The 25,381-nt window shown below is 69.4% G+C and overlaps 5 protein-coding genes across 11 annotated transcripts; 2 read left to right on the forward strand and 3 right to left on the reverse strand.

Annotated features, from left to right (window-relative positions):
- Nucleotides 1-763: 763 nt before the first annotated feature.
- LOC116959202 (mesoderm posterior protein 1-like) lies at nt 764-2,124 on the reverse strand. The gene is made up of 2 exons (XM_042804292.1): nt 1,192-2,124; nt 764-976 (listed from the first exon to the last, which is right to left on the reverse strand). The coding sequence occupies exons 1-2, from the start codon at nt 2,122-2,124 to the stop codon at nt 872-874; spliced, it is 1,038 nt and encodes a 345-aa protein (XP_042660226.1). The 3' UTR covers nt 764-871.
- Nucleotides 2,125-5,808: 3,684 nt separating this feature from the next.
- On the forward strand, nt 5,809-7,142 carry LOC122154575 (mesoderm posterior protein 1-like). The gene is given in 4 exon segments (XM_042804293.1): nt 5,809-6,459; nt 6,461-6,621; nt 6,623-6,692; nt 7,080-7,142. Coding segments are annotated over 4 exon segments (945 nt in total).
- A 1,663-nt stretch (nt 7,143-8,805) lies between these two features.
- On the forward strand, nt 8,806-11,370 carry LOC116959205 (gonadotropin-releasing hormone II receptor-like). Its single transcript, XM_032983280.2, is given in 5 exon segments — nt 8,806-8,933; nt 9,369-9,595; nt 9,597-9,926; nt 10,280-10,484; nt 10,681-11,370. Coding segments are annotated over 5 exon segments (1,242 nt in total). The 5' UTR covers nt 8,806-8,890; the 3' UTR covers nt 11,118-11,370.
- A 1,142-nt stretch (nt 11,371-12,512) lies between these two features.
- Nucleotides 12,513-15,119, reverse strand: TMED3 (transmembrane p24 trafficking protein 3). The gene is made up of 3 exons (XM_042804307.1): nt 14,958-15,119; nt 14,012-14,260; nt 12,513-13,458 (listed from the first exon to the last, which is right to left on the reverse strand). The coding sequence occupies exons 1-3, from the start codon at nt 15,117-15,119 to the stop codon at nt 13,222-13,224; spliced, it is 648 nt and encodes a 215-aa protein (XP_042660241.1). The 3' UTR covers nt 12,513-13,221.
- Nucleotides 15,120-15,535: 416 nt separating this feature from the next.
- ANKRD34C (ankyrin repeat domain 34C) lies at nt 15,536-20,890 on the reverse strand. Of its 7 annotated transcripts, none has more exons than XM_042804304.1 (3): nt 20,738-20,890; nt 19,391-19,775; nt 15,536-18,757 (listed from the first exon to the last, which is right to left on the reverse strand). In XM_042804304.1, exon 3 carries the CDS (start codon nt 18,707-18,709, stop codon nt 17,135-17,137), a length of 1,575 nt encoding a protein of 524 aa, XP_042660238.1. In that variant the 5' UTR covers nt 18,710-18,757; nt 19,391-19,775; nt 20,738-20,890; the 3' UTR covers nt 15,536-17,134. The 7 variants fall into 7 exon arrangements, with proteins under 7 accessions (XP_042660238.1, XP_042660237.1, XP_042660234.1 ...); XM_042804303.1 differs by having other exon boundaries at nt 19,420-19,775; nt 20,549-20,890; XM_042804300.1 differs by having other exon boundaries at nt 20,549-20,890.
- Between the last annotated feature and the right edge of the window lie 4,491 nt (nt 20,891-25,381).

Here is a 25,381-nt window from a genome sequence, read left to right on the forward strand (position 1 = left end):
CTGCCCGCGGTGCCTGGGGCAGAGCTGGGCTCTGCAGGATCGTGCAAAGCCAGGGGGGGTGTAAATAAAGGCTTGCACGGCAGCTTGCACCGGCCACCTTGGTTGCTGGGGGGATGCCGGCTCGGGGGGGGGGGGGGGCAGGAAGCGCCCAGGACCCCACGGTGGGCGTGGGGCGGGGGCCGGGGCCGCAGAGCCCCCCTGGGGCTGTTAGAAGCCTGGTGCTAAGTGGCTCTGGGGGCTTTGCCGACGCCAGCCCCCCCCGGCCCCTCTGTCTGACGGCTGCGTGCGAGCTCTCCCGCTGAGCCCCAGCCCTGCGCCCCGCACGGGGGGCTGCCGTGCCCCCTCCCTCCGGGGCCGGGGTGCCTCAGTGGGGCCGTGGCTTCCCCGGGGACTGTCCCCCGTGGGTTACCCAGGTCAGGAAGGGACGGAGCCGGATGGTCCCAGCAGCACAAGGGTGTTTCTTGCAGCCCTGGTCCCAAACCCTCGTGGGGGTTTTGGGTGCGGGAGAAGGATGGGACCCGATGGGGGGGTGGGAGCCGCCCCTCCAGGGCTCAGTGGGGCTGCACCCCGGGTGGTGGGTCCTGCTGTCACCCTACTTCTGGGACATCTCTGGGTGGCAGGGTAGGCTGGGGGGGGGGGGGCACCAAGCCGCCGGCGCGGAGGCAGCACCTGGCTGTGTGGGTGTGGGGGGGGTTCCCTGGGACCCCAACCCTGCCCGTGCTGGGGTGCAGCGAGCGGGGTCCCCAGTAACGAGTCGGGTTGCGGCGGTGCACGGCAGCTTTAATGAGGGGCCTTTTCCCGGTGTCCGTCCCGCGCGGCTCTGTGCCGCGCCGCTGTCCCCCGCGCAGCCTCTGCGGGTGGGGGTGTGGGCTCAGCTCCATCCCCCCCAGTGCCGTGCTGGGGTGCAGGTGGGCAGGACTGGGGCTGCTCGGGGGGCTGGGGAGACGAGCCTGTCCGGGGCCGGTGGGCTGCCGAGCTGTGCGGAAAGAGCTGCGTTAGGTGAGCGGCTGTGGGATGGCACCGTGCCCCCCGCCCCGCACCCTGTGCCCCCCAGCCCATGCAGACACCCCAGCCATTGTGTGCAGGGGGATTTGTGGGTGCAGCTCTGCCTGCACCCCATCAGGAGCATCCACCCCCCTTCCCGGGGAGGTGTGGGAGCAGGGGCTGGGCTGGGGAGGGCGCTCTGGGTACCTGGTGGTGTGCCGGCAGCTGGTAGCCACGCGTGGGGGTCTCGGGGGGCCTTGTGTCCATCAGTCCTGCCCCGGGAGGCTGACGGGGGGCTGCAGGCTCCAAGCAGCAGGAGGAAGCGGTTCCAGTGCCTGTGGCCGCGGCACGTCTCTGGGGGGGCTCCAGGGGGGTCACAGCTCCGAGGCTGCACAGCGGTGATGTCCAGGACCCTGAGATGGAGCCAGGGGTGGTCCCGTGCAGCTCCGGGGGGGTCCCGGTTGCAGGGACGTAGGGGGGTGACCCCCAGGTCTCCGTCCCCATGTCAGGAACCCCAAGCGCCTCCGGGGGGGTCCCCGCCGCAGCGCCACAGGGGGGCGACCCCCAGGCCCCCGTGGCGTGCGGCTCCAGGGGGGTCCCCGCTGCAGGAGGTGACCCCCAGCCCGCAGTGCCGGGGGGCGAAGGGGCCGGGGCCGGTGGGCGCAGGCGGGGGGCCGGGCTCTGGCAGCACCCCAGGCCCTGGGGGCAGAGGGGGCAGTGGCGGGGGGCTGCCCCCCGCCGCCGGGCCAGCGCCTCCTCGCTGAGCCCCAGCAGGGCCGAGAGGTGGGCGATGTAGCGGATGGCGAGGCGCAGGGTCTCGATCTTGGTGAGGCTCTGCCCGGCGGGTGCCAGCGCGGGCGGCAGGTAGTGCCGCAGCCGCAGCAGCGCCTGCGCCAGCCGCCGCATCCGCAGCTTCTCCCGCTCGCTGGCGCTCTGCCGCGGGCCCCCCGCACCCCCGGGGTCACCCCTGCCGCCCCGCTGACCCCCGGACCCCGGCCGGCGGCCCCGCGGGGGACACGGGGATGTGGCGGGGGGCTCTGCGGGAGCGGCTGGGGAGGTGGCATCGCTGAGCTCCCTCGCCTGGTCCCAGAGCAGAGCATGGCCCGGCGGGGGCTGGAGCGGGGCTGGGGGTCCGGCCATGGCTGGGGTCTGCTCCGCTGCCCGCGTCTGGGGGTGCCCGGGCAGCCCCGGCTTTATGCGGGGCCGGGGTGCGAGGTGACGCCTTTGTGCCTGCCTGGAGGTGTCAAAACCTACAGAGCCGGGCTGGGGCCGGCCGGGAGCCTGGGAATGCCGGGCCCATTTGCAGAGGTGTCAGTTCTGACTCCTCCGACCCTTAATTGGCGCTGCCCGGCGCTGGGAAGTGTGCAGGGACCAATTCACACGCCCGTGAGAGATGCTAACGCGTCGCCCAGCCCTGCCAGACCCGCACCGTCCCGCACCGCCGCTCTGCACCCCGGGCAGCGGGGCCTTGACCTTCCAGTGCCGGGACCCTGAGCCGCCAGCCCTGACACCCAAGGGTGTCCCCTGTCCTCCGCTCAGCTCCCAGCCCCACGGCTGGGGGTCCTGGGCTTGCCCCGAGGGGCAGCGGGACGCGGGGATGGGCAGCCAGGCTGGTGCGCTGGCAATGGGACCAGTATGCTCCCGTCCTGGGAGACATCCCTGCACCCGGTCGTGCTGCCTCAGCCTCCCCGACCCCGTGGGGCTGTGGGGTGCAGCCCTGGCTCCCCGGGCTCCTGGCATGCTCTGGAGAAGCTGGAGGCACAGCCCGAGTGTTTGTGGGGACCCACTGGGCTGTGCCCACCCCCCCATTCTGTGTGGACCTGAGGGTCCCTTTGCTGCTTCTCCTGCTGGTGCCAACCCCAGACTGGTTGTCGGGGTCCCCGAGGCAGTGGGCAGCACCGTGGTGGGGTGCCGAGCTCCTTAGGATGCTCCAGGGCAGGGGACCCTGCCTGTGCGTGTGGGCTGGGGGGGGGGCACAGCAGAAGCCCTGGGGGGGAGTGGGGGGGTGCAGCTGTTTGCCCAGCTCTGGGGTGGGGTGCAGAGGGCTGTTTTCTGGGATGTTTTTGGGGCACTCACCCCTGGGCTGGGCAGAGCCTCTGGGCACCATCCCTGCCAGCCGTCCCCATCCCGGCCGGAGGGACAAGAGTGCCCAGCCAGGGCTGGGGGCCATGCGGATGTCTGACCCCCCCCCCAGGGGGGGCTGGAGCAGGGATGGTGGGTCCAAAGTGAGCAGCAAGTTGTCCCGGGGAGGTCCCCCAGCAGTGCCTGTGGGACCCCCTCAGCGGGAGGGCTGGCCGCTCCTGGGGGCACGGGTCCGAGCTGGGCACAGACCCCCGGGGGGGCTTTGGCCAGCAGCGGTCGGGAGCCCTGCGGCTCTGCAGCCGAGCTCCATCCCGGAGCCCTCGCCACGCCTGCCCCACGGCCTGTGCTCCATCCGTACAGGCTGGAGGGATGTGCGGGGACCCCACCTCCCCCGAGGGGTGAGGGGCTGGGGGTTCTCCCTTGGGGGGCGGCTCTGACCCCACGGCCAGCGCTGCCACGGCCCAGCCGCGCTCCAGCACTTGTCCAAACAAGAGGGAGGTGGGAAGCGGCTGCCCAGCGGGGCCGCAGAACTCATTACCCGGGAGCTCATCAGCTAATGAGACCCAGGAGGGGGCCTGGGAATGGGGGGGCGTGGGGCCAGGGCAGCGCCGAGGGGGAAGGCGCTGTGCCCCAAGCTGTGTACTTGGGTGCAGAGCACCCCGCCACGCTCCTAGGGCCGAGCTGCCACTGGCCCCCCCCCAGCTGCAGCCCCCCCAGCGCTGGGGATGGGCTTTGGGACGGCGTCAGGCGCCCGCGCACCCAGAGATGTGCCGTGGGGCCGGGCGGGCACCGGCGCCCTCGGAGCCTGGTCGGGGCAGCGGCGTGGCACTGCCTCCAGCGAGGGGGCAGAGGGCATTAATAGCATTAATTAATTAATTGGCGTTTTTGTGCCGTGCCTGCGGGCCGATATCCTCACGGCAGGCGGTGCGGGTGCCGGGAGCAGGGCTCGGCGCGGGGCCAAGGCTGCCGGGGTGGGGGGGGACACCCCGGGGTGCACGTGGCTCTGAGCAGCACGTGGATGGGTGCCACGGCAAAGCGTGGTGGCAGGAAGGGAGGGCGGTGGGTCAGCACCCCGACCCCCAGGGCCCCGCACCCCTGCCCGCGGCTGCCGGGGGGCTGAGCAGCGAGCCCGGCTCCGGTGAGCGCGGCAGGAGCGCGGGGCTGGCGGTGGGTGACGAGCCGGATTTATCTCGTCACCTCCGTGCCACGGCTCTGCCGCGGGAAACGGAACGGGCTTCCCGGGAGCGCCGGGAAACACGAGGCCCGCGAGCAACGCGGCGCTGGCTCACCCCGCTTCACGGGGCGGGGGGGGGGGGGGCCCCTGCACCCCCACAGCTGGCCCTGTGCCCCCTGCCCAGCTCTGGGGCTGGGACCTGACATTGAGGGATCCTGGGGGGGGGGTCCCACAGCCACTGCCATCCCCCTGGGCCGGTGCGCACCCCGTATGGGGGAGTCCCATGTTCCCAGGTCTGTGTGCATCCTATATGGGGGGGGTCCCGTGCCCACCGCCATATCCCTGGGGCTGTGTGCATCCAATATGGGGGGGGTCCCGTGCCCACCGCCATACCCCTGGGGCTGTGTGCATCCAATATGGGGGGGGTCCCGTGCCCACCGCCATACCCCTGGGGCTGTGTGCATCCAATATGGGGGGGGTCCCGTGCCCACCGCCATACCCCTGGGGCTGTGTGCATCCTATATGGGGGGGGTCCCGTGCCCACCGCCATACCCCTGGGGCTGTGTGCATCCAATATGGGGGGGGTCCCGTGCCCACTGCTGTACCCCCAGAGCTGTGCACATCCGGTATGGGGGGGTCCCCGTGCCCACCGCTGTCCCCCCGGGGCTGTGCGTACCCGGTACCGGAGGGGGGGGGGTTCCCGTGCACATTGCCGTGCGGGGGTCACGTCCCCCGAGCTACCCCGGGGTCGCGCTGCCGGGGCGGGGGGGCCGTGCCGGTGCCGGGTGTCCCTGATGGTTTTTCCTTCCCGCGTTTCCCTGGAAACCTTCGCACCCGCCGGCACCGACACCTGCGGGGCCTGGGAACGCGGCGGGGGGGCCCCTCCCAGCCCCGCCCCCCCGGGCCGGCCCTGCCCGGCACCCGCCGGCACCGGCACCGGCACCGGCTCCGCGACGGGCGGCCGCGCCCCTCAGTGTGAAACGCCATTAGCGGGGGCTGCGGGAGGCCGGGCTGTGCCCCCCCCCCGCCCGCGGCACCGGGCGCGGGGGTCGGTGTTCCGCAGAGCCCCGCTGGGCACGGGGGATGCCCGGCTGGGGCCACGCTGCGGGGTGGGGGGGCGTGGGCACCCAGAACTGGCACCGCTGCGGCTCCCACCCTGCTGTGGAGCCCCCCCAGCAGCCCCACTGCAGCCCCACTGCAGCCCCATTGCAGCCCCCCAGCAGCCCCCCAGCAGCCCCACTGCAGTCCCCCAGCAGCCCCCCAGCAGCCCCCACTGCAGCCCCACACAGGCCCTGTGTGGGCCCCAAGCCCCCTCCTCAGGACAGCGCAGAGGGTTGGGGGCTGCAGGGGGGGTGGGGTGGGTGGGCAGCACAGAGCAGCCTCACACCGCTGGGGTAAAATTCGTCACCCGCGTGTTCAAAGGTGGCTGCACTCCGGTCCCCCCCCCCCCCCCGCCCCCCCCCGCCCTTTGAAGTGCTGCTGATGCGGCCACGAAGGTGCCACTTCACACCTCTGGCCCCGCATAAAGCCGGGGCGGCCGGGGGCCGCCGGCACACGGCCCCTCCGCCATGGCCCGCTCGGCAGCCCCCGGCCTCGCGCCCCCCGCCACGGCCCTGCTTCAGGACTGGGGCTGCCGCGGACCCCCGGACCCCGAGGGCTACAGCAGCAGCTCGCCCGCACCCTCGCCCGACTCCTGCGGCCTCTTGTCCCCCGCCGCCCCCCGGGGACCCCGCCGCGGCCCTGCAGCCCCCCGCCTGCGGGGCGGCCCCGGGGGCAGGAAGGGGGTGCGGTGCGGGGGTGCGGGGGGCCCGCGGCAGAGCGCCAGCGAGCGGGAGAAGCTGCGGATGCGGCGGCTGGCGCAGGCGCTGCTGCGGCTGCGGCACTACCTGCCGCCCGCGCTGGCACCCGCCGGGCAGAGCCTCACCAAGATCGAGACCCTGCGCCTCGCCATCCGCTACATCGCCCACCTCTCGGCCCTGCTGGGGCTCAGCGAGGAGGCGCTGGCCCGGCGGCGGGGGGCAGCCCCCCGCCACTGCCCCCTCTGCCCCCAGGGCCTGGGGTGCTGCCAGAGCCCGGCCCCCCGCCTGCGCCCACCGGCCCCGGCCCCTTCGCCCCCCGGCACTGCGGGCTGGGGGTCACCTCCTGCAGCGGGGACCCCCCTGGAGCCGCACGCCACGGGGGCCTGGGGGTCGCCCCCCTGTGGCGCTGCGGCGGGGACCCCCCCCGGAGGCGCTTGGGGTTCCTGACATGGGGACGGAGACCTGGGGGTCACCCCCCTACGCCCCTGCAACCGGGACCCCCCCGGAGCTGCACGGGGCTGTCGCCTCCAACACGTCCTCCTGGCTGCCCCCTCCCCACTGCGCAGGGGCCCCCCCGGACCTCCCCGGCGACCCCCCTCCTGGACGCGGGGCTGATGCTGCCGGAGCTCGTGGATGCAGGGACAGTCACCCAGGTACGTGTGCGGGCAGGGTGGGGGCGAGCCCGGGTGGCACCCCCAGAACAGGGCTGTCATGGGGCAGGCCTCAGCCCCGCTGCGCTCGGCGCCCCGTTGGCTTGGGGCAGTGTGCGGATTGGTTTTGGGGTAACAACAGCCTTGTCCAGGGTTGGGAACGGAGGTGTCCCCCCTCCTGGTGCGTGCGGATCCCTCCGCCTGCGCCCGTCCTCCCCGGGGACACCCTCCCTCCTGTGTGTTGGGGTCCCATCAGCAGGGACAGACCTCAGGCCGTGGTCCTGGTCATCCCTAAGTGGGAGCCCTCTCCTGCACCCCCCCGAGACCCCAGCCCTGCCCCGGACCCCTGCCCTGGCCGCTCTCCGCCTCACCCCGCTCTGCTCCCCCCAGGACCTCTCCGCAGACCTGCTCTCTCTCTTGGAGGCTTTGCTGCCGTCGCAGCCCCAGGACTGACCCGGACGAGCCCCCCAGGTCCCCGGTGCCAGAGCCCCCGGTGCCACGCAGCCCCACGACGACGCACGGTCCGGATGCCTGCAGCTCGGGGGACATGTCTGTGTGTGTCCCCCCCCTCCTTGGACAGCTGGGAGGTGGCGGGGACGAGCTGCCCCTCGTGTGAGCCTGGAGCTGTGCCGGACGTGCTGGGGCGGCTGCGACTGTACATAAATAAATCCCTGTGCCCCTCCACGTGTCACCGCGTGGCTGTTCCCGCGGGCATGGGACGGGGTGCAGCATGTCTGGACACCCCCACATCGGCTCGGGGAGCGGTTGTGGGGAGGGTTGGGGAGAGATACTGCCTGCCCCAGGGCCTCCCCTGGCCGGGGAGGCGTGGGGGTCACCAGCACCCTCCGAATCCGGCCCTGGGGCTTGGTGTGAGCTGAGCATCGCCTGCCCCCCTGTGCTGGTGCCTGTGAGACACCCCCCCCCCCCCCCAGCACAGGGTTGAATGTGGGAATTTGGGGTCCAGCAAGAGAGGAAGGGCTTGTGCGTGGGGCTGGGGCTGACCCCTCTGGCTGGAGACCCTGCAGGCAGAGGGGGGTGGGGGGGGGAGGGCTGCAGATGGGGCCCCTCTGCCCCCCAGCCCCCTCGGCGGCTCCCTGTGGGGTGCGGGTCGGGGTCTGTTGAGCCCATTACAGGGACCATGGTGGGGCCTGGCAGCTGGGTGCTAATGCGCTGGGGGGGCCCTTCCCCACCCACTCCGGGAGCTCTGGGGCAGGGGGTCTGCAGGGCTAATGAGCCCCACTTATCTGTGAAATGACTTGCTAATAATGTTAATTCCCTCTGCCAGGGCTAGGTCGAAGCCTTTGAGATGCAAAGCAGCCCCTCTGCCCTCCCCCTGACTGCAGCCCCCCCTCCACAGCCAGGGCTCAAGGGACTTGGGGAGACATTCTGGCCCTGGTCTGCAGGAGCAGCTGGCAGAGGCCGGGCTGGGAGAAAAGACCCGTGGGTCTCTGAGCCACCCCCCCCCCCCCCCCAGTGATGCACCCCCAGGCAAGGGGCCTTTGTGCACCCCGATGCTCGGCCCTGGCAGCAGCAGCCCCAGCCCTGGGGAGGGCAGGCTGCAGCACCCACCCGGGCTGGGGGGGGTCCCCCTCTGCCCAGCTCCTCGCCCAGCTCCCCGGCCCCCACTGCCCTGCCCCGGGGGGGGTTCCTGGGGCAGGCAGGTGCCCAAGGTGCCGAGCAGGGGCCCGGCCAGCCCCACGCTGTGAGGACAGGGTTTGGGATGAGCCGGGGTGATGGGAGTGGGCAGAGGGGGACGGAGCTGCCCGCCCGCGGGTGGGGGGTAGCGGGACGCGGTGTCAGGGCAGAGCTGCGTGTGCACAGGTACGCGCAGGCGTGTGCGTCAACAGGAACGTGCACCTGAGCCTCTGTGTGTGTGTGGGGGGGGGTGGGGGTGCGTGTGTGAGCGCTGGGCACGCTTACACACGTGGGCGTGGGCGGCGCAGGGTGAAGGACCGCGCCGTTCCGAGTGGGCTGGGTACGTCAAGGAGCAACCCGAGCCCCCAAGGGCATCCCACCGGCCACCTCCCGCGTGTGGCCCCGCAGCAGGCGCCGAGGCGGCTGCAGGCACCGGCGGTACCTGCCCTGCTCCCCGTCTTTCCCCGGTGTGTGTCCCCCCCCCCCAGCTCGCTGCCGCCGGGCCCGGTGTGGAAGCAGGAGCCCTCGGCGTGGGGACCCGACAGTGCGCGAGCAGCAGCCGTGACATGGCCCGACTGGGCGGTGCTGGGCAGGACACCCTGGCTGGAGGTGAGGTGGGGCGGGGGGGGGACTGGGGTGTCTGGTGCCCTGGGGGCTCCAGCATGAGGCTGGGGTGGTCTCCGTCCCGAGCAGGACCACGAGGGATGCTGCGGGGTGGGGGGTGGATGGGCAGCAGCAATAGCCTGGGGTAGGCGGTGGGTTGGGGTCAATTGAGACTGTCCCCCCATGCCCTGCTTGGTGCCAAAGACCCCCGGAGCTCTCTGGGGGGCTCTGAGGGCTGCTGGGGGGCTCTGGAGGAGCAGTGGGGATGCAGAGAGCAGCTGAGGAGGGGAACACAGCGAGCTGGGGCAGTGGTCGTGGTGCAGACACCCTGGCCCTGGGCAGGGAGCTCCAGGGGCCGGGACCCGCCATGCTGTGACCTGTCCCCCCCGGAGCCCCCACCCCAGGGCCTGCTCTGGGCTGCCTGTCTCCCTGTTGCGGCAGGAGGGGGCCGTCCAGACCTAGACCCTGCAGTGGGGAACGCCAGCGCGGAGCCCCCCGGCAGCCTGCCCCCCCCCGAGCGGGGCTGCTCCTGGACCCCCCCCGCCGAGGGTGCCGAGGAGCCGCTGCGGCTGCCCACCTTCTCCCCCGCCGCCCAGGCCCGTGTGGCTGCCACCTTCGCCCTCTTCATCCTCTCGGCCGGCTGCAACCTGGCGGTGCTGCGGGCGGCGGGGGGGGCGGCGGGGGGGCGGCCGGCGCTCCCACATCCGCCTGCTGCTGCTGCACCTCGCGGCCGCCGACCTGCTGGTGACGGTGGCGGTGATGCCGCTGGACGCCGTCTGGAACATCACACTGCAGTGGCAGGCGGGCGACCTGGCCTGCCGCCTCCTCATGTACCTCCGGCTGCTGGCCATGTACGCCTCCGCCTTCGTCACCGTCGTCATCAGCCTGGACCGGCAGGCTGCCATCCTGCGCCCGCTGGCCATCGCCCGCGCCCGGAGGAGGAACCGCATCATGCTCTACGTCGCCTGGCTCCTCAGCGCGGGGCTCTCGGTGCCGCAGGTACCCCTGGGGATCCTCTCCGGCCCCGTGCCAGACCCCCACCCGCCCACCGTGCCGGTGCTCCCACGACCTGCGGGATGGGGATGGAGAGGGCTTGGTGGAGAAGCAGCCGAGCCAGGCAGCGGAGGCGCTGTGGCAGCGTGCCCCCTCCACCCAGCTCTGCCCCCTTCCCCGCTGTGTGCCCCCAGCCCCCTGGGAGAGGGGAGCTGGCACAGGGGCAGGGGGTCTGACACTGTGGGTCCAGCGGTCCCCAGCTCAGGAAGCTGGTGCCCTGGCATCGCGGGGGCACAGAGACCCCGTCACCCCGCGGCCCCGGGGAGGGGGCCGCTCTCCCACCTCTGCTCTGCCTCCAGCTGTTCCTCTTCCGCACGGTGACCCTCCGCCCCCCGCACAACTTCACCCAGTGCACGACGCGGGGCAGCTTCGCCCAGCCCTGGCACGAGACCCTCTACAACATGCTCGGCTTCGCCTGCCTCTTCCTGCTGCCGCTGCTCATCATGGTCTGCTGCTACGCGCGCATCCTCCTGGAGATCTCCCGGCGCATGGGCTCCGGCCTCTGTGAGTGCCCGGGCACCCGGCTGCCACGTCCCCACGCCCGGGCAGGGGCTTTGCAGGGACCCCGGGATGGAGGGAGCAAGTGGGGAGCCCTGGCCGGGGCTGTGTGGAGACCCTCTGGCCCTCCCTTGGGGTGTGGGGTCCCCGTAGCATCCAGGAAGCTAAGTGTCCCCCACTCGTGGGCTGTGCTCCCCCCCAGTCTCCTCCCGGGACGTGTCGCTGCGGTGCTCCAGGAACAACATCCCGCGGGCACGGCTGCGCATGCTGAAGATGAGCCTGGTCATCGTCTCCTCCTTCATCCTCTGCTGGACCCCCTACTACCTGCTGGGGCTGTGGTACTGGTTCTGCCCACGGGCCATGGAGAAGAGGGTCTCACCAGCCCTCACCCACATCCTCTTCATCTTCGGCCTCTTCAACGCGTGCCTGGACCCCATCACCTACGGGCTCTTCACCATCCCCTTCCAGAGGGGCTGGGGCTGCCCCTGTGGGCACGGCCCCCAGCCCCAGCCGCCCTCCCCGGCCACCGGCTCCTTCCGCTGCTCAGCCTCCTCCCTGCCACCCAAACGGGGTGTCCTGGGGGGGCGGGAGCAGCGGGTGCCCGATGGGGCCGGCTCCTGCCAGAGCAGCTCCCTGTGAGCCGGGCACGGCCCCGTGCCCACCCCGGGGTGCTCAGCAGGCACCGGGGGTGCAGGCGAGAGGGGACCGGGAGCAGGACACCAAGGACAGGTCTGGCAGGGAGGGGGGTCACTGTCGCTCTTTTCCAGCATCCCGAAGCGCCTCTGCAATGTGGGGGCTGTGTGGGTGCCCCCTGGTCCCCTCTCTGCGCCTGCCAAGCCCTGCGCAGCGGCTGGGGCAGAGCCCAGCACCGCAATAAAGCGTCCTGTGGCCACCTCCTGTCCTGCCTGCGTCCCCAGCCGAGAGCTGGGCTGGGGTCCCCAGAGCCAGCGCTGCTGGGGGCAGGCTGGGTGGGAGCCCCAAGCGCGGGGGTGGCTGGTCTGGGGCCAGTCCTGGCTGCTTCCGTCCTCGCCGTGGGGTGCTGGCAGGGTCCCCAGGGAGGGACACATCCAAGGGTGTCCCGTCCCACACAGTGGCCAGGGCTGGGTGCTGCGGGGGCGGTTTGTCCCCCGTGGGGTGCGGGGCTGGTCCCCGCTGGTGGTGCCGAGGTGACAGCAGTCCCAGGGCACGGTGCTGCCCGCAGCAGCCTCGCGCCCGCCGGCGGCCCCGTGCCGAACGGGAGCTCCCAGCTCCCGCTGAAGGTCGTTGCGAGGCACTGGGGGCCCAGCTGCTCCCGGCTGCGTGGCAACAGCCCCAAGGCCAGCGCTACCGGGGGAGCTGCCGCTGCTGGTGGGGCCGGGAGAGGCTGGGGAGGTGGCTGCAGCCCTGGGCCTTGAGCAGGGGCTGGGGGTGCCTGGGCCCCTCGCTTCCCCGCTGCGTGCTGGAGCAGCCGGTCTGAGCCCTCCCCGGGGCACCGGGAGCAATGCTGGGGGCGAGGGACGGCGCACGGGAACCGCTGTGGTGCCCCCCGGCTTTGGGGAAGGGTTACGGGGAGAGCCGGAGCCAGCACTGGAGCGAGAGGCTGACTCCAGCCCACATCTGGCCGGGGCTCCCCGCTTTGCTGCGGTGGGTGGCTGGGCCCCCGCTGCCAGGCGGGACCCAGACCTGGGGCTGTGCCCGGAGCCCCGGGGGAGCCCCCGCTGCCGGCGCGGCCCCGTGCACAAGCTGCCCGCAGCAGTGGGGCGATGGCTGGGAGAGCTGCTCCTGCCGCCGCGGTCTCCCCGGCTCCAGCATCTGGTCTGGCACTGGGAGCCCACTCGGCCGGTGCGTGGCAAGGCTGCGGTCACTGCCTGTGCCAGAAAGTTTCCTCCTGGACAGGGGTCTGCCGAGGGCCGGGGGGGAGACTGGCGTCACCCCCGCGGATGCTGAGCCCTGTCCCCAGAGCGCTGGTGGGGGGTGAGTGCCCGACGAGGCCGTGGCCGTGGCCGTACCTGGCTGCCCCCCCCGGGAGTGGTGCCCCAAGAACGGCAGCACCAGTCACTGTCACAGGGATCTTTATTACGAAGTGGCAAAGTAAAACACCCGTGGTGCTGAACCGGCTCCGGAGGAGCGATCCCGCACCCGCTCAGCGCGCTGGTCTCCCTGGGGGTCTCGTGGTGGGTCGCTGCTTTGTGGGGCTCCTGGGAAGGGGGCTGCAGTCCCGGGGGTGTGGGGGGGTGCTCCCTGCTGCTGGGGTGGGGATGGGGCTTCCTCGGCACAGGTGGGGAAGAGCTGTGCCTGCTCCTGCTGGGCACGGTGGGAGGCACAGGGGGACAAGCCCTGGGCATGGGCTCACGTAAATGTGAAAATACCATCGTGTACGGGGCACGCTGCTTGCTCCTGCAGCACAGAAAGACGGGGGAAAGGCTTCGCTGTGAGGCCAGAGTGTTGACACCAAACCCCGGCGTGTCCGCCCGCCTCCCCGGGGGAGCTGGGGAGTGGGGACAGAGCAGCTGGGCGAGGGGGCAGGGCCGCAGGGCAGGCGAAGGCAAAGCGGGAGGTGATGCTGGGGGGGGGGGGACGCGCATGCTGGGGTGACCATTATCCACGTGGCTCAGCAGCAGCAGCATCACGTCAACCCCCGCTCCCACCCAGCCCACCCCCCCACGGCAGCGCCTCGAACACTGAGGTGAAGCGTGACCCCCCCCCCCGAGAACGCTGCCCGCCTGCCCCCCTCCTGCAGTTCGGGCCCAGGGCTGCTGCGGCTCTAGGTGCCGGCCCCGCCGCCGCCGGGCCTCTTCTCGGTGAAGAAGCTTTTCAGCAGCATCACTTGCCCAATGCTGACCACAAAGAGGATGAGGGTTTCCCCAACCGACCAGTACGAGACCCGGCCGTTGAGGTCTTCGGCTCTGCTCCGGTCCTGCGCTTCCCGCAGCCGGTAGTGGGTCTGGGAGTCGATCACCGTGTTCAGCGCCTCGTGGATGGTGACGCAGGCGGATTCCATCTAGGGAGACAAGCGTGCTCCATCGCTCCTGGCACAGCGCAGCGGCCGAGGGGGGGCTGAGGACCGTGCCGGGGCACCCGGGAGCAGGACAGCAGCACCCTGTGCCGCTGGGTCTCTGCCAGCCCCGGCCCGAGGGCAATTCTGCTCAAAGGGGCACAGCTGCAGACCGTCCGGCGGCGGGAGCTTGCCGTGAGCCCCGGGGCATGGCCGGGGGCCCCGCTGAGGCGCGAGGGGTGGCCCAGCCATCCCGGCGGGGTCACACCAAGGGATGGAGAAGCCTTGCTGCCCTTCCCTTGCGTGGGCTGGAAACGGGGTGCTCAGTTTCACAACCAGAGCAGCCCCCCCCCCCCCCCCCCCCACATCCCTTCCTGCCCGTGGCACCGGGAGGAGGACGTGGCCTGCACGTGGCGGGGCGGTTGGCCGGTGGTTGGCACTTCTGCATTTGGCAGAGGGGAAGAGGGACGAGCCCCCAGCTGCCGGCCCGTGGGGCCGTTTGGCCGCAGGCAGGAGCTGCAGCAAGCCCTTCCTCCCGTGGCAGCGTGCGGTGACCCACCTGCGTCAGGGCGGTGACACGGTTGCTCATGTCGGGCAGGATCGGTGGCTCGTCGCCCACCTGGAAGTCGAAGTAGATGGTTTTGTGGGAGAAAGTGGAGAACTCATTGCTGAAGCAGAAGGTGTAGACGCCCTTGACTTCGGCACGGTGCGGGAAGCTGTCGTACTGCTTCTTGGTCTCCTTGTAGATCGTCCTGCCGTTGGGGTCCTCCACGTAGCAGTCCACGTCGTAGTGTCCCCCGGTGATCACCTGTGCAAGGACACGCCGGTGGCACCTGCCAAACTACACGGCGAGAGCCTCTGGCCCTGGAGGGAACCGCTCTGCCCGGCCCCACAACTGCGTGCACGGCCGTGCCCTCGCTGAGCCTGCGCCGTGCCCACGGCTGCCCACCACAGGAGGGGACCTGGGATGCGGGAGCCCCTGGGGATGCTGCACCCCAGCAGCTCCGGTGGGGTGCCCGGAGCTCTGGTGGGGTGCCTGGAGCTCGGATGGGGTGCCTGGAACTCCAGTGGGGTGCCTGGAGTTCGGATGGGGTGCCCAGAGTTTGGATGGGGTGCCTGGAGTTTGGATGGGGTGCCTGGAGCTCCGGTGGGGTCCCCAGAGCTCCAGTGGGGTGCCCGGAGTTCGGATGGGGTGCCCGGAGTTTGGATGGGGTGCCCGGAGCTCCGGTGGGGTGCCCGGAGCTCGGATGGGGTGCCCGGAGCTCCAGTGGGGTGCCTGGAGCTCGGATGGGGTGCCTTGAGCACCGGTGGGGTGCCCGGAGCTCCGGTGGGGTGCCCGCACGGGGGGGGCAGCCCCGATGGCTGGGTCGGGGGCTCCGGTGGCCGCCGCGGGCACAGCCCGGTAGCGGCTCCGGGGCGGACCCGGGGCCAGGGCTGGGGGGAGCCGGGGGTGCAGCCGCAGCCCTGCCCGGGGAGGAGGGGGGAAGGGGCGGAGCGGGCAATACCTGGTAGTCCAGCGTGAATTTAAGGCCTCTCTCCAGCTCCTGGTGGAAGCACTGCTTGTCGCTGTCGGGCAGCTCGAAGGTCAGCTCGGTGCCACCGGCCGGGCCGGCCCGCAGCGCGCACAGCACCAGCCCCAGCACCAGCCCCCGCATCCCGCCCCGCATCCCGCCCCGCATCCCGCCCCCCTGACGTGGCGCCCGCCCGGCCCCGGTACCGGCAGCGCTTCCGCTGGGGGCGGCCCCGGGCCCCCCCCCCCCCCCCCCCCGCTCCGCCCCCGAGCGGCGGCCGGAGCCCCGGCACCGCGGGCAGCGGCCGGCTCGGGCCATCGCTGGGCTCTTCGTTAACAGAAAAGGTCTCCGGGGCTGCACGGCGTCACCCCCCCGGCACCTGCCAGCTCGCACCTCCGCGCCCACGCGGAATAAAACCCCCCGCGGGGAAGCGCCGCTCGCCCGGCCCGCCCCGGCGCGGATGCGGCTTAAAAAAGGGACAAACGCCAAATACTGCAATGTTTAGAAACGAACGGAAAAGGCGAGCCGCGAGATTTAAAATGCCACGCTAAAACACAACACAAACATCATCATTATAGGGAAAATACGCCTGAAATTCACTCTAGAAGACAGTTGACCTACAGAAAGTATAAACTTTAAGGCTGTAAAAATATAAGCCCACCTTTGCTCTAAATAGCGTATTTAAATCTCAAATGCACTTTCAGAGAACATTCAACCCAAAAAGCGGTGCTGCCTCACACAGTTTTGGGGCAGCCTGGAGCGGGACGGCCAATGCCCCCGGCTCGTCGCTGGCTGTTTCGGAGGGAGGACTGAGGTGAGGGCAGAATCCGGCATCAGCCCCGGGGGGCGACGCTGCTGCTGTGTGCTTGTCACTCGGTGCCGCTGCCTGTGCCGTGGGCGGCGGGACACGCGGGACGTCACTGAATAAACCCACGGGAGTTGCTGTCGCTCGGGTTTATACGGGTGGCACGAGGCCGGGGGGGGGCGCAGATCCGGGACGCTCACCGAGTCGGGGCTGTGGGCTGATTCCTCTTGGCAGCCGGCAGCTGCGGCACGCATCCAGCCCCTGGCCCCGTCGAAGCGTGGGGCGAGGCGTGCTCCCCACCGCCGGCCGGTGCCGGGTTGGGGTGTGCGGGTGGGAGGGGGCCGGCGGTGCGTGGTCTCGCTGCCCTTGATGCTGCAAAGCTGCCACGTGCTGCGAGTGCTGCGCGGCCCCGGCTGTCTGCAGGGCTGGGTGCTGGGGTCCCCGTGCCCCGGGAAGGAACCGCAGCCGCACCCCCGCCTCCAGCCGTGCTCGGACTCAGGCTGCACCACTGCAGCTTTCCCAGGCTGGGACCAACCCCTGACACTCGCCACGTGCCATCCTCGGCAACTTGGCATCCTTGCTCCCCCGTTGTCGGCAGAAGCTTCCCACGCAGACGAGCTGGGAGCGCTCCCCGCCCAGGAATTCAGGGCTTGGAGCTGCTCAGTGCGGTGGGAAATGCCCCTGAACCTTGGTCGCTTCAGAGACAGAGACAAACCCGTTCCCAATCCAGGCCCACCGAAGGCACCGGGTTGCAGCAGTAACGGGGTTTAGCTCAGCCGCTGGAGTTTCAAAGTGCTTGGAAATCTCTGAGGCGGAGAACTGTCTCCCTCTCCAGCACAGTGAGGGTACATTCGATGGCTAGAGAGGGATATTTCTGCTCCTCCGACCTCGCGCAGCGTTAAGCTCCTTTCCTTCCTGGTAGGCACTTCACAAACACACCAGCCTCACGGCTCACTGGCACGGGGCTCTGGACGGGTTTCTGTGTCACAACGAGCGGGATGGAAGAAAAGTGGATTGTAAATAATGAGGAATAAACGAACTGCAGGCAGGAGCCCTTGTGCGAAGCCTGACGATCTGGGGTGGTCTGGGATCCACCTCTCAGGCAGCTGCTCCTGGGGAAAGGTCCAGAAGTGAATGAAGAGCACAAGAGAGACTTCAGCTCTTCAGGCTGGACGCCCAGGCTCTCCTTACATCTCTGGCAAGTGAGGGCAGGAACCTCCTGGTCCAGCCCCCGGGGCACAGGCCTGACGCCCGTGGCCACCAGCGCTTCCCTAGAGCCGGGCGGCCGCTCTGTGCGGGAACCGTCATGTTTCTGCAGGGACAGCACTGGTTTGGTAGCCTTCCTGGGAGGCAAATGGTGACACAGCTACTGGGCCACTATTTCCTCGAAATCGGAGAGCTGCCGCATCTGCTCCGCCTGCATGGAGTGTCTCCGGAGAAGCTTCCTTTTGGCTCTCAAGTCGCCCCGCCTGGGCGAGCTGGGTGCGATGGGCACCAGGGACTTCAAGCCAGCAGCAAGCGGGGAGGTTTTGCTGTTGGAGCCGATGTCGGGGATGGGGGGGTTGGGGTTCACGTTCAGGGGGGGCAGATATCCCGGCCTCGTGTGGGAGATGTGGTCCAGCAGCAGGGTCCCAGACCCTCGCCTCTCCAGCAAGCCGGGCGGCCGGCGCCGGACGGTCCCGGGCGATGTGCCGGCGATGCCGTCCAGGGACTCCCGCGAGCCGCCCAGCAGGGCCAGGTGGGACCCGCTGAGCTTCCTCCTCTCCGACGGCACCTTCCCCGCCTCGGCCGCGCCGGGGGGCTGGGGGTCGCAGTCGTAGTGCTCGGCGCCCAGCCTCCGCCAGTGCAGCGCATCCATCACCGCGGCCAAGCCGGCGGCACCGGAGCCGACGCTCTCCGGCTCTTCGGGGACCGTGCTCCGTCGGGGCAGGCGCGGGTGGGTGGCCTGGCTCTTCTCGTAGGCTGCTTTCCTCGCCAGCGGCCCGGGGGCTGCCGGCGTCCTCAGGGCCTGCTCGTCTACCGGGGGGAAGAGAGAGGGGTCCTTGCTCTTGCTGCTGCTGCCCCGGGCGAGGGGAGACTTTTTGGAGAGCGAGAGGTCGCCGATGCCCGTGATCACCTCGTCGTCCGCGCAGACCCACGTGTCGTCGCGGTGCGCGGAGGCTGCCAGCACCGAGGGCGCGACCAGACCCCACGGCTCCGACCGCAGCCGCTTCAGCTGGGGCAGGCGGGCTCTCCTGCCCGCACCAGCTCTCCGGCCCGGGGAGGGGGGCTCGTCGGCAGCCCTGGCCGAGGGGCTGTCCCCGGGGTGCGAGCTGAAGATGCCGTTCTCCTTCTCAGCAGGGGAAGGTGCCGAGATGGGAGTTTTCAGGTGGGTGCTGGAGGGTGCTGTGCACGCCTCGGGGGGGGCCCTCTCCTTGAACTCCAGCGAGGGGGGAACGTTCAGGTACTGCTTGGCGGTCTTGGTGCCAGAGGCCGATTTGTCCATGGTGATAATGATCACCTCCTTCCCTTTGGCTTTGCAGGCGTTCAGGAGGTGCTGCAGCACGTCCTTGTCGTCGGCGTTGATGGCGTGGACCAGAGCTGACGCTCCCGAGTGATCCTCCAGGCTGGGGTCTGCCCCGTTCTCCAGCAGCAGGGACACCACGTCCCCGCCGGCGCCGCGGATGCAGGCGTGCATGAGGGCTGTTTTCCCGGACTTGTCCTGGATGTTGGGGTCAGCTCGGTTGTCCAGCAGGTACTTCACCATCTTGGCCTTGTTGATGCTCTGCTGGTCGACGTGCTTGGTGATGCAGGCCACCATCAGGGCGGTCTCCCCTTTCTCGTTGCTCTCATTGATGTAAGCCCCCCCTTCCAGCAGCAGGCGGGTCAGCCGGAGCCGGCCGAGCCACACTGCCTTCAGGAGAGAGTTCCCCCCCATCTCCAGCTCCGTCACCTCATCCATGGCACCGGCCGCTGATCACTGGTGGGCAGAGATGGCGTCGGCCAGCGGCTGCGGAAGGAACCGTGAAGGAGAGGTGAGGGTTGCTCCTCAGCCCTGCTCCCACCTCTCCAGCCACGTCCACCCCCGCCCTGGGGCACTAGGAGCCCCCCAAAACCACTCCCCACCCGTGTGCAGCACCGCAGCCCCCTGCACACAGCGGGGACCCAGGGTGCGGGGCAGGTGGGTGGCAGTGGGAGGACAGGCTGGCTCTCCTCGGGGGTCTCCTGGGGAGAAAGAGCTGATCTTTGTCAGGTGGGAGATGCCCCAGCCCTGCCTTCTCACAGCCGCTCCACGCCTTTGCTTTACGGCATCTGCCCCCTCTCAATAATCTCATCTCTAGGGGGTACTGTATTTTTTTCCATCTGTCACTGAGCCTCTGGCCTTCCGCTGCTCCAGACACACTAGTGGACTTGGCTGCCAGGGCCCTGAGCGCACTAATTGCCCTTAATTGCCCTGACCAGCCTCACCTGAGACCCCCACCCTCCCTCCCTCCCTCAGCCCCTGGGCGGGGGCTCTATTTAAACGCTGGCCCAGCCCTCCAGTCCTGGTTTGAGCTATGGAGGTGATGGAGGTGCCTCCGCTCCTGTGAGATTCCTTCATGGGACTTTTCTCCCTGACCTAGGACCTGACTTGCCGCCCTGCCTTGGCCCGATGGTCTCTGTTTGTGGGACCCGTCACTGATTTGGCCCTGCTGATGCAATCTCGTCCCCAGCCTGTGTGGGGGGTCACCCTCAGCCTACGGCTCGGCCGCCCTTGCAGAGCAGCTTTGCTCTCGCTGCTCCCGGGCAATGTCCCTCGGTTCATCCTGCCTCGCTCTTCTCCAGCCCGGCCTCGCCGGTGGCTGCGCTGGCGTTTGCCCGGGTGCAGCCGATTTCCCCAAATGCCCCAGAAATCAGCATGGTCCTGATGCCGAGGCGGTTTCCACCACGTCTTCTAGGTCTCTCGGGAGGTAACGCAGAGCCCGCTGGTGACAGCGTGAGCATCTCCCGTGGCTTCTCGGGCTGGAGCCGTGATCTTTGCTTCCTCACTGCTGGAGGAAACGTGAAGGAGCTGTGGCCACGCTGCCCGTAACCCCGTGCTGCTTAATGGTGGTGTGAGCCGCTTGTGCCGGGGGAGCAGCTTCCCCCCGCAGCAGGGCCGGCTCCGCAGGACCGACAGGCACCGGCTCTTCGGGCAAGTGCTTCCCTGGCGCTGCCTGCCACGGGCTGGCTACGGGAGATGCAGCCAGGTAAGGCTCCTGCGCATCGCTCCCCATCGCGGCCCTGCTGCCCCCGGGGGGCGACACCCGCCCCCCCCTGCACCTCTGCGACCTGGGGGGGGGCTCCGCTGGCAGCTCGGAGCCGTGCTGGAGGGCCCGGTGGGTGCCCAGCACCGTGGAAACACCCGAGGCACAGACAGACCTTCTGCCCACACGCCCCGGCCCCCGCCTGCTCCACGCTCTTGTTGCCCCTTGCTGCCTGCCCGGCTCTGCGTGCGTGTGTCCCCACCCGGAGCATCTCCCCCCCCCCCCCCCCCCCCGGAGCTCTTGGCAGCCCGTGCTCACAGGGGCTCCCCAAAAGCCTCCCCCGTGGTGTGCGCAGGCTGCCCTGCCCTTCGCGCACCCCGCACCTCTGGGACCCGCTGTAAGTGCTCGCCCTGGGGGCATCACCCCCCACAGCCCCCCTCAAAGGCGCAAGCGGGGGGGTGTGGGGGGGTGTGCGTGTGTGTGTCCCCGTCCCCGGGAGCTGCCCGCGGCCGCTGCCCCCCACCCCGGGGGACCCCGCAGGCTCCTTTCCAAGTCGCTCCCCGACGGCTCCTCACCTCCATCTCGCCGGCGGGTCCCAGCCCGGCTGCAGCCTCGGCCCTTCCCGCTGCCCGCGGGGGGAGGACGGGGGCACCGGGGACCCCCCCCGAGTCCCCCCCTTACCCCCCCCCCCCGCCACCAGGGCCTGTCCGCGGTGCTGGGGAGGGGAGGGGGGGAGCCCACCGCCCCCGTGCCCGGCCCGCTACCTGCTGCCCGGTTCCCGGTGCCGGTGCCCGGTCTGGCGGTACCGGGCTACACCGGGGCCCCCGCCCGCATCGTCCCTTATGTTCGCTCCGGGCGGCTGCGTCACCCGCCGCCGCTCCCCGGGCTGCGTGGGGAGGAGGGCACGGGCGGGGGGGGGGGGGGGGGAGGCGGCGCGTCCGCCCCCGGGTGGGTGCGGGGAGCGGCGGGGCGGGGGTGTCCGTGTGCGGCGTGGGGGGGGGGGGGGGGGGGGATGCGGGTTTGTGTCCCTGCCCGGCTGGGGGGGCGTGTCCGTGTGAGTGCCCGACCGTGAGCGTGGGGTATGTGGATGTGTCCGTGGGCGGGAGTGGGAGGGGTGTGAGCGTCTGTGCCCACCCGTGCGTGGGCGTTTGTGCGTGTGGTGGGTGAGCGTGGGTGTGTGTTTGTGCGGGGGGTGTGGGGGTGTGTGTGGGGGTGTCCCCACGCGTGTGCCCACGTGGGTGCTGCGCTGTGGGTGCGTGCCCCTTTGCGGGGCGGCATCCCTGTGTGCGTGTGCCCGTGCCCGCGTGCCCCTGCACACGCATATTTGCACGTGTGCCCACATGCAAGGGTGTGTCCACGTGCGGGGGGGGCTCTGCGTGTGTCTGCCCCGGGGTGCTCGTGTCCCTGGGGGTCTGCGTGCCCACGTCTGGAGTGGGGGAGGCCGTGCCACCCGCGTGTGCCCGGGCACTGGGAGGGTGGCCGTGCACTGGTGCGTGTGCCCCGTGGGTGTCGCTGCGGGGACCACTCAGCACCGGCGTGGGCTCCCGGAGAGGCTCCGGACCCAGGGGCACCCAGCTGGGAGCAAACGCGAGCCCCCAGCTGACCCCACTAGGAGCTGGGGGCTGGACCAGAGACCCCCCCGCTCCCCTCCGGTGCTAATGGCCCTGGGGTCCCAGCGCACGTCTGGGGTGCCCGCGTGCTCTGTGCTGGGTGGGGGGGATCTGGGGCCCCTGCGTGCTGCTCTCTGGGGCACAGAGCTCCCCTCGGCGCTGCTGGGAGGTTACTGGGACCTGTCCCTGGCCAGACCTTGGGTCCCCAAATCTCTCACCCGGGCAGAAACCCGCTTTCCTGCAGACTCCAGTGCCTTTCGCCCTGTGGCTGCTGGCTGCAGGAGCGGTCCCAGCAGAAACAGGTAATTGGGTGGAAAGTGGGGAAATGGTCATAAATGCACAATAAACACAGTGTTGCACATGGGTCTGTAATTTAGCAGACTACCGCTGCCTGTAACAGTATTTATCATAGCACTCTCCTAGATTAGATTAACATTAGGGGAAATTTCTCTTGTGATTACTAAAATATAATCTAAAATTGCAACCTTCTTTGGTAAAAGATGATAATAATAATCAGAGCTAACAGAGAAATGAAGGTCTTATTACATTAGCAAGCGTTTAGGAAAACCTTATGGCAGCTTCTTTGCTAACTCCAGTAACACAGAGATGTCTCAGTAGCTGGCTAAATTGGCCATATAAACCCTGAAAATATATGTTTGTCCGTTCATTTTCAGATGCATGCACGCACACCAGATTATTTGTAGAAAAGCTTTACTTTAAAAAAAAAAAAAGAAAAAGAAAAATTTAGAAGCAGATAAATTGTCTTGGCAGGATGAGCACAGGCTGCCTGGGAGCGGGGGTTTGTTCTCCAGCACCAGAGAAAAGCCACGGCAGCATTCGGGCGTGGAGGGGCCGTGTGTGTGCCCGCTCGAGGGGGGGTCACACGGCTGCTGGGGAGCAGAGGGACTGGTGAGGGATGGTCACACTGGGGAGGGAGCAGGGGGGGAGAAGGAAGGTCCTGGGGTGTCGGGAGTGGGTGCCTGGAGCGGGGAGCTGTGGGTGCGGGGCCCCGAGGTGCCTCTGGGGTGGAGCTGGTGCTCCGGCCTCGCCGAGCACGCTTCTGTAGCGTGGGATTACAGGAGTGCTTGGCGGTTTCCACCGCATTGAGGAAATACCGAAGCGCAGACTCTCTGCCCTGCCTTTGCCTTGGCGTTCGGGTCATCGGGGACAAAAGCTGCGGCCTGGGTACAGGTGGAGGTGGCAGAAATGACCCTGTGTGGGTGGAAACCAGCCCCTCGGGGGGGGGCTGTGCTCAGAGGCCCCGTCTCCCACCCGTGGGCTCTCCCTGCAGCTCCTGGGTGCCGTGTCCCGGAGGGCAGACCTGCCAGCAGCTTCCTTGAGAGGTCAGGACCTGAGCGTTTGCTTTCCTGCTCTGCCAGCCTGAGCTCGCCGGGGCCCGGGCGGGTGGGAGATGCCCCGGCCCCGCTCCTGGCAGCGAGGGCTGAGCACGGCGGTGCCAGCTCCATCTCCCCGAGGGGCTGGGGGGGCCCTGCCAGGCTGCTGGGACCGCTGGCTATGGAGGGGCTGAACACCAAACCCACTCCATTTCTACACGAATCGTTCCTGTGTTTGCCTTCTGCTTCCTCTTTTGCTGAATAATTCATGATGAGTGATTAATGGAGATGTGTGTCGTTGTTCCTCACCCCCCCCCCCCCTTCTTATTCGCACATGATCACAGGTTACGTTTTTTCAGACCTATTAGTTATTCGTAATGATTTGCTGAGTAATGTCTGCGCCGTTCCCTGGGCTGCGGTTTGCTCCCTGACGATTCACTGTGGGACCTGGGGGAACCGCGCTGCTCCCTGCCCTGGTACCAGGACTCCGGGCACTGCGTGCCCAGTGCCGGCTCGCCAGGCTCCGGGTACCAAGTTCAGTTGCTGTGAATAGGAGATGTGCCTAAAATGGGAGATTTTAATTGCGTGGTGGGTTAAACAAGAGCTTTGGGGTTGAATATCCCTGCCTCTCCCTTGGTTTATGAGGAGCGGTGAACACGAAGGGTCTTGGCTGAACCCCGGGGGATGCGTAGACTCCTGGAAAGTGTCATCTGTGTCATCTCGGCTTTAACCCTGCTGTTCTTCTGGACCGAGCCTTTTTATGTGACCTCTGCTGTGGGACCAGCATCACTGTGGCTCGCTGCTCAGCCTCTGCTAGCGCTGATGCAAACAGCGCGGTCTGAGACCCCCAAAAAGCAACCAGAGAGGGGGGAGAGGGAGGTGGAGGCAGGGGTAGGCTGGGGGGCAGCAGCCCTCAGCCCGGTTACTGTTCATGACCCAGCGCAAAAGCTGATTTCTTCCCGTGGCTGTGTCGGAGGCGCGGATGGGAGCAGCTCACCCAACCTGCGTGCCGAGGATGGGGACAGGGACGGTGGAGCCCGGGGCAGGGCCAGCCCTGTGCCGCCAAGGCCGGCTCAGCACCTTGTGTGGCTGCCCACTGCCGCCAGTTATCCTGGAGAGCTGGGACACCCCGGGCGGGGGGAATGGCTCCCGCCTGCTGCACGGGGGACCCCCAGATCCACCCCAGCCCCGTCCTGGCTACGCGGAGCCAAGGTGTCCACCTACCTTCATCCTCCTCATCTTCCTTGCCGGCATCCGTGCCATCCCTGAGGGTGCCATGGCAACAGGGCTGGCAGGGATGGCTGCGGGAGGAGAAGCTGTAGCTCCGGTGCAAGCGGGCTCCGAGCCTTCGCTTCGATCCTGAGCGCTGCAGCAGTGCCCTGGGCAGGCCCGGGGGCTGCGGGACGGTGTCCAGACCCAGCCAGTTCCGGGCCAGGCTGGGATGGAGGCGGTTTTGTGGGTGCCATCCCGCGGGTGATCTGGGCTCTGCTCTGGAGAACAGCCCTGGCAGGCAGCGGGGGGCTGGGCGCTGCTGTGGAGATGCTGCCGGAGTGCACTGGGATGCTGGTACCCAGAGCCCTCATCCCGGCAGAGGGGCCGTTCCTCCCCTGTGGTGCCCTCCTCCCGGGCAGGGAGAGGCAGAGGTGACAGGGCTGTGACACCGAAGGGAATAGCAGGGATGTCGAGGGTTTTGTTGGGCCACTCCAGCAATATCTCGCCCCAGACAAACTGTGGGGCAGCTCGCATCTGTTTAGTGCAGCCTTCTGAAGTGGTAATTAGAGTCTGGCCCAGCGCAGAGGAGGAGGGAGCTGCTTTCAGCAGCTTGCTGGGACCGTGAGGGGCCTGTCTGGTTTGTGTGTGGTGCAGCCGCGACCCCTGGGGCGTTCAAGCAGGGGCTGTAGAGACGCTTCGAGGGTCCGAGGCCAGGGATGCCGCCGGCTCAGGGTCAAGCACGGCTCCGGCTGCTTCTGAAGCCACGGGAGGAGCTTGTCAGAGCCCATCTGCTGGGGAGGGGGCTTCTCCCCAAGCTCCCGGCTGCTCTGAGGCTGCCCCGGCAGTGGGGGGGTGCAGATGCAGGCAGGGGGGGACACGGGCACGGTCTCCCTTCTCTGGCTGCCTTGGCTAACCGGGGACCAGCTCCCCGAGGGCTGCGCGGCGCTGGCGCTGGTTCTATTTTGGGTGTTTTGCAGCACAGCTGGTGCTCATCCCTTACACCGCCCGGAGAGGGCTGCGCGCAGCTATTTCTGCCAGCTCATCCACGCAAGGCCTTTTTATAAACGTGCTTCCCCCCGGGGGGATGAGCGCAGGTGAAGGGGGGCAGCTTTTAGCGTTTTGGAGGGGACCGCTGCTGCTGCCGAGCGCCCTGGCTGGGGCACGGCCCGTGTCTCCTGGGGTGACCTGTGGGGTGGTGGTGGGGGTCCCTGTGCCCTGCAAAGGCAGATGGGGGGGGGGGGGTCCCCAGCCC

Source organism: Tyto alba, unplaced genomic scaffold (genome assembly GCF_018691265.1).
Source record: "Tyto alba isolate M040663 unplaced genomic scaffold, T.alba_DEE_v4.0 Super-Scaffold_41, whole genome shotgun sequence".
Taxonomy (NCBI): domain Eukaryota; kingdom Metazoa; phylum Chordata; class Aves; order Strigiformes; family Tytonidae; genus Tyto; species Tyto alba.

Excerpts from the sequence above, each read along its gene's own strand:
- ANKRD34C (XM_042804306.1), bottom strand. The coding sequence starts at position 18,709 with ATGGATGAGGTGACGGAGCTGGAGATGGGGGGGAACTCTCTCCTGAAG.
- TMED3 (XM_042804307.1), bottom strand. The coding sequence starts at position 15,119 with ATGCGGGGCGGGATGCGGGGGCTGGTGCTGGGGCTGGTGCTGTGCGCG. Across the intron at positions 14,261-14,957 it reads AATTCACGCTGGACTACCAG|GTGATCACCGGGGGACACTA; the intron begins GTATTGCCCGCT and ends GTCCTTGCACAG. Across the intron at positions 13,459-14,011 it reads GTGTCACCGCCCTGACGCAG|ATGGAATCCGCCTGCGTCAC; the intron begins GTGGGTCACCGC and ends TTGTCTCCCTAG.
- LOC116959202 (XM_042804292.1), bottom strand. The coding sequence starts at position 2,124 with ATGGCCGGACCCCCAGCCCCGCTCCAGCCCCCGCCGGGCCATGCTCTG. Across the intron at positions 977-1,191 it reads AGCTGCCGGCACACCACCAG|CTCGGCAGCCCACCGGCCCC; the intron begins GTACCCAGAGCG and ends CTTTCCGCACAG.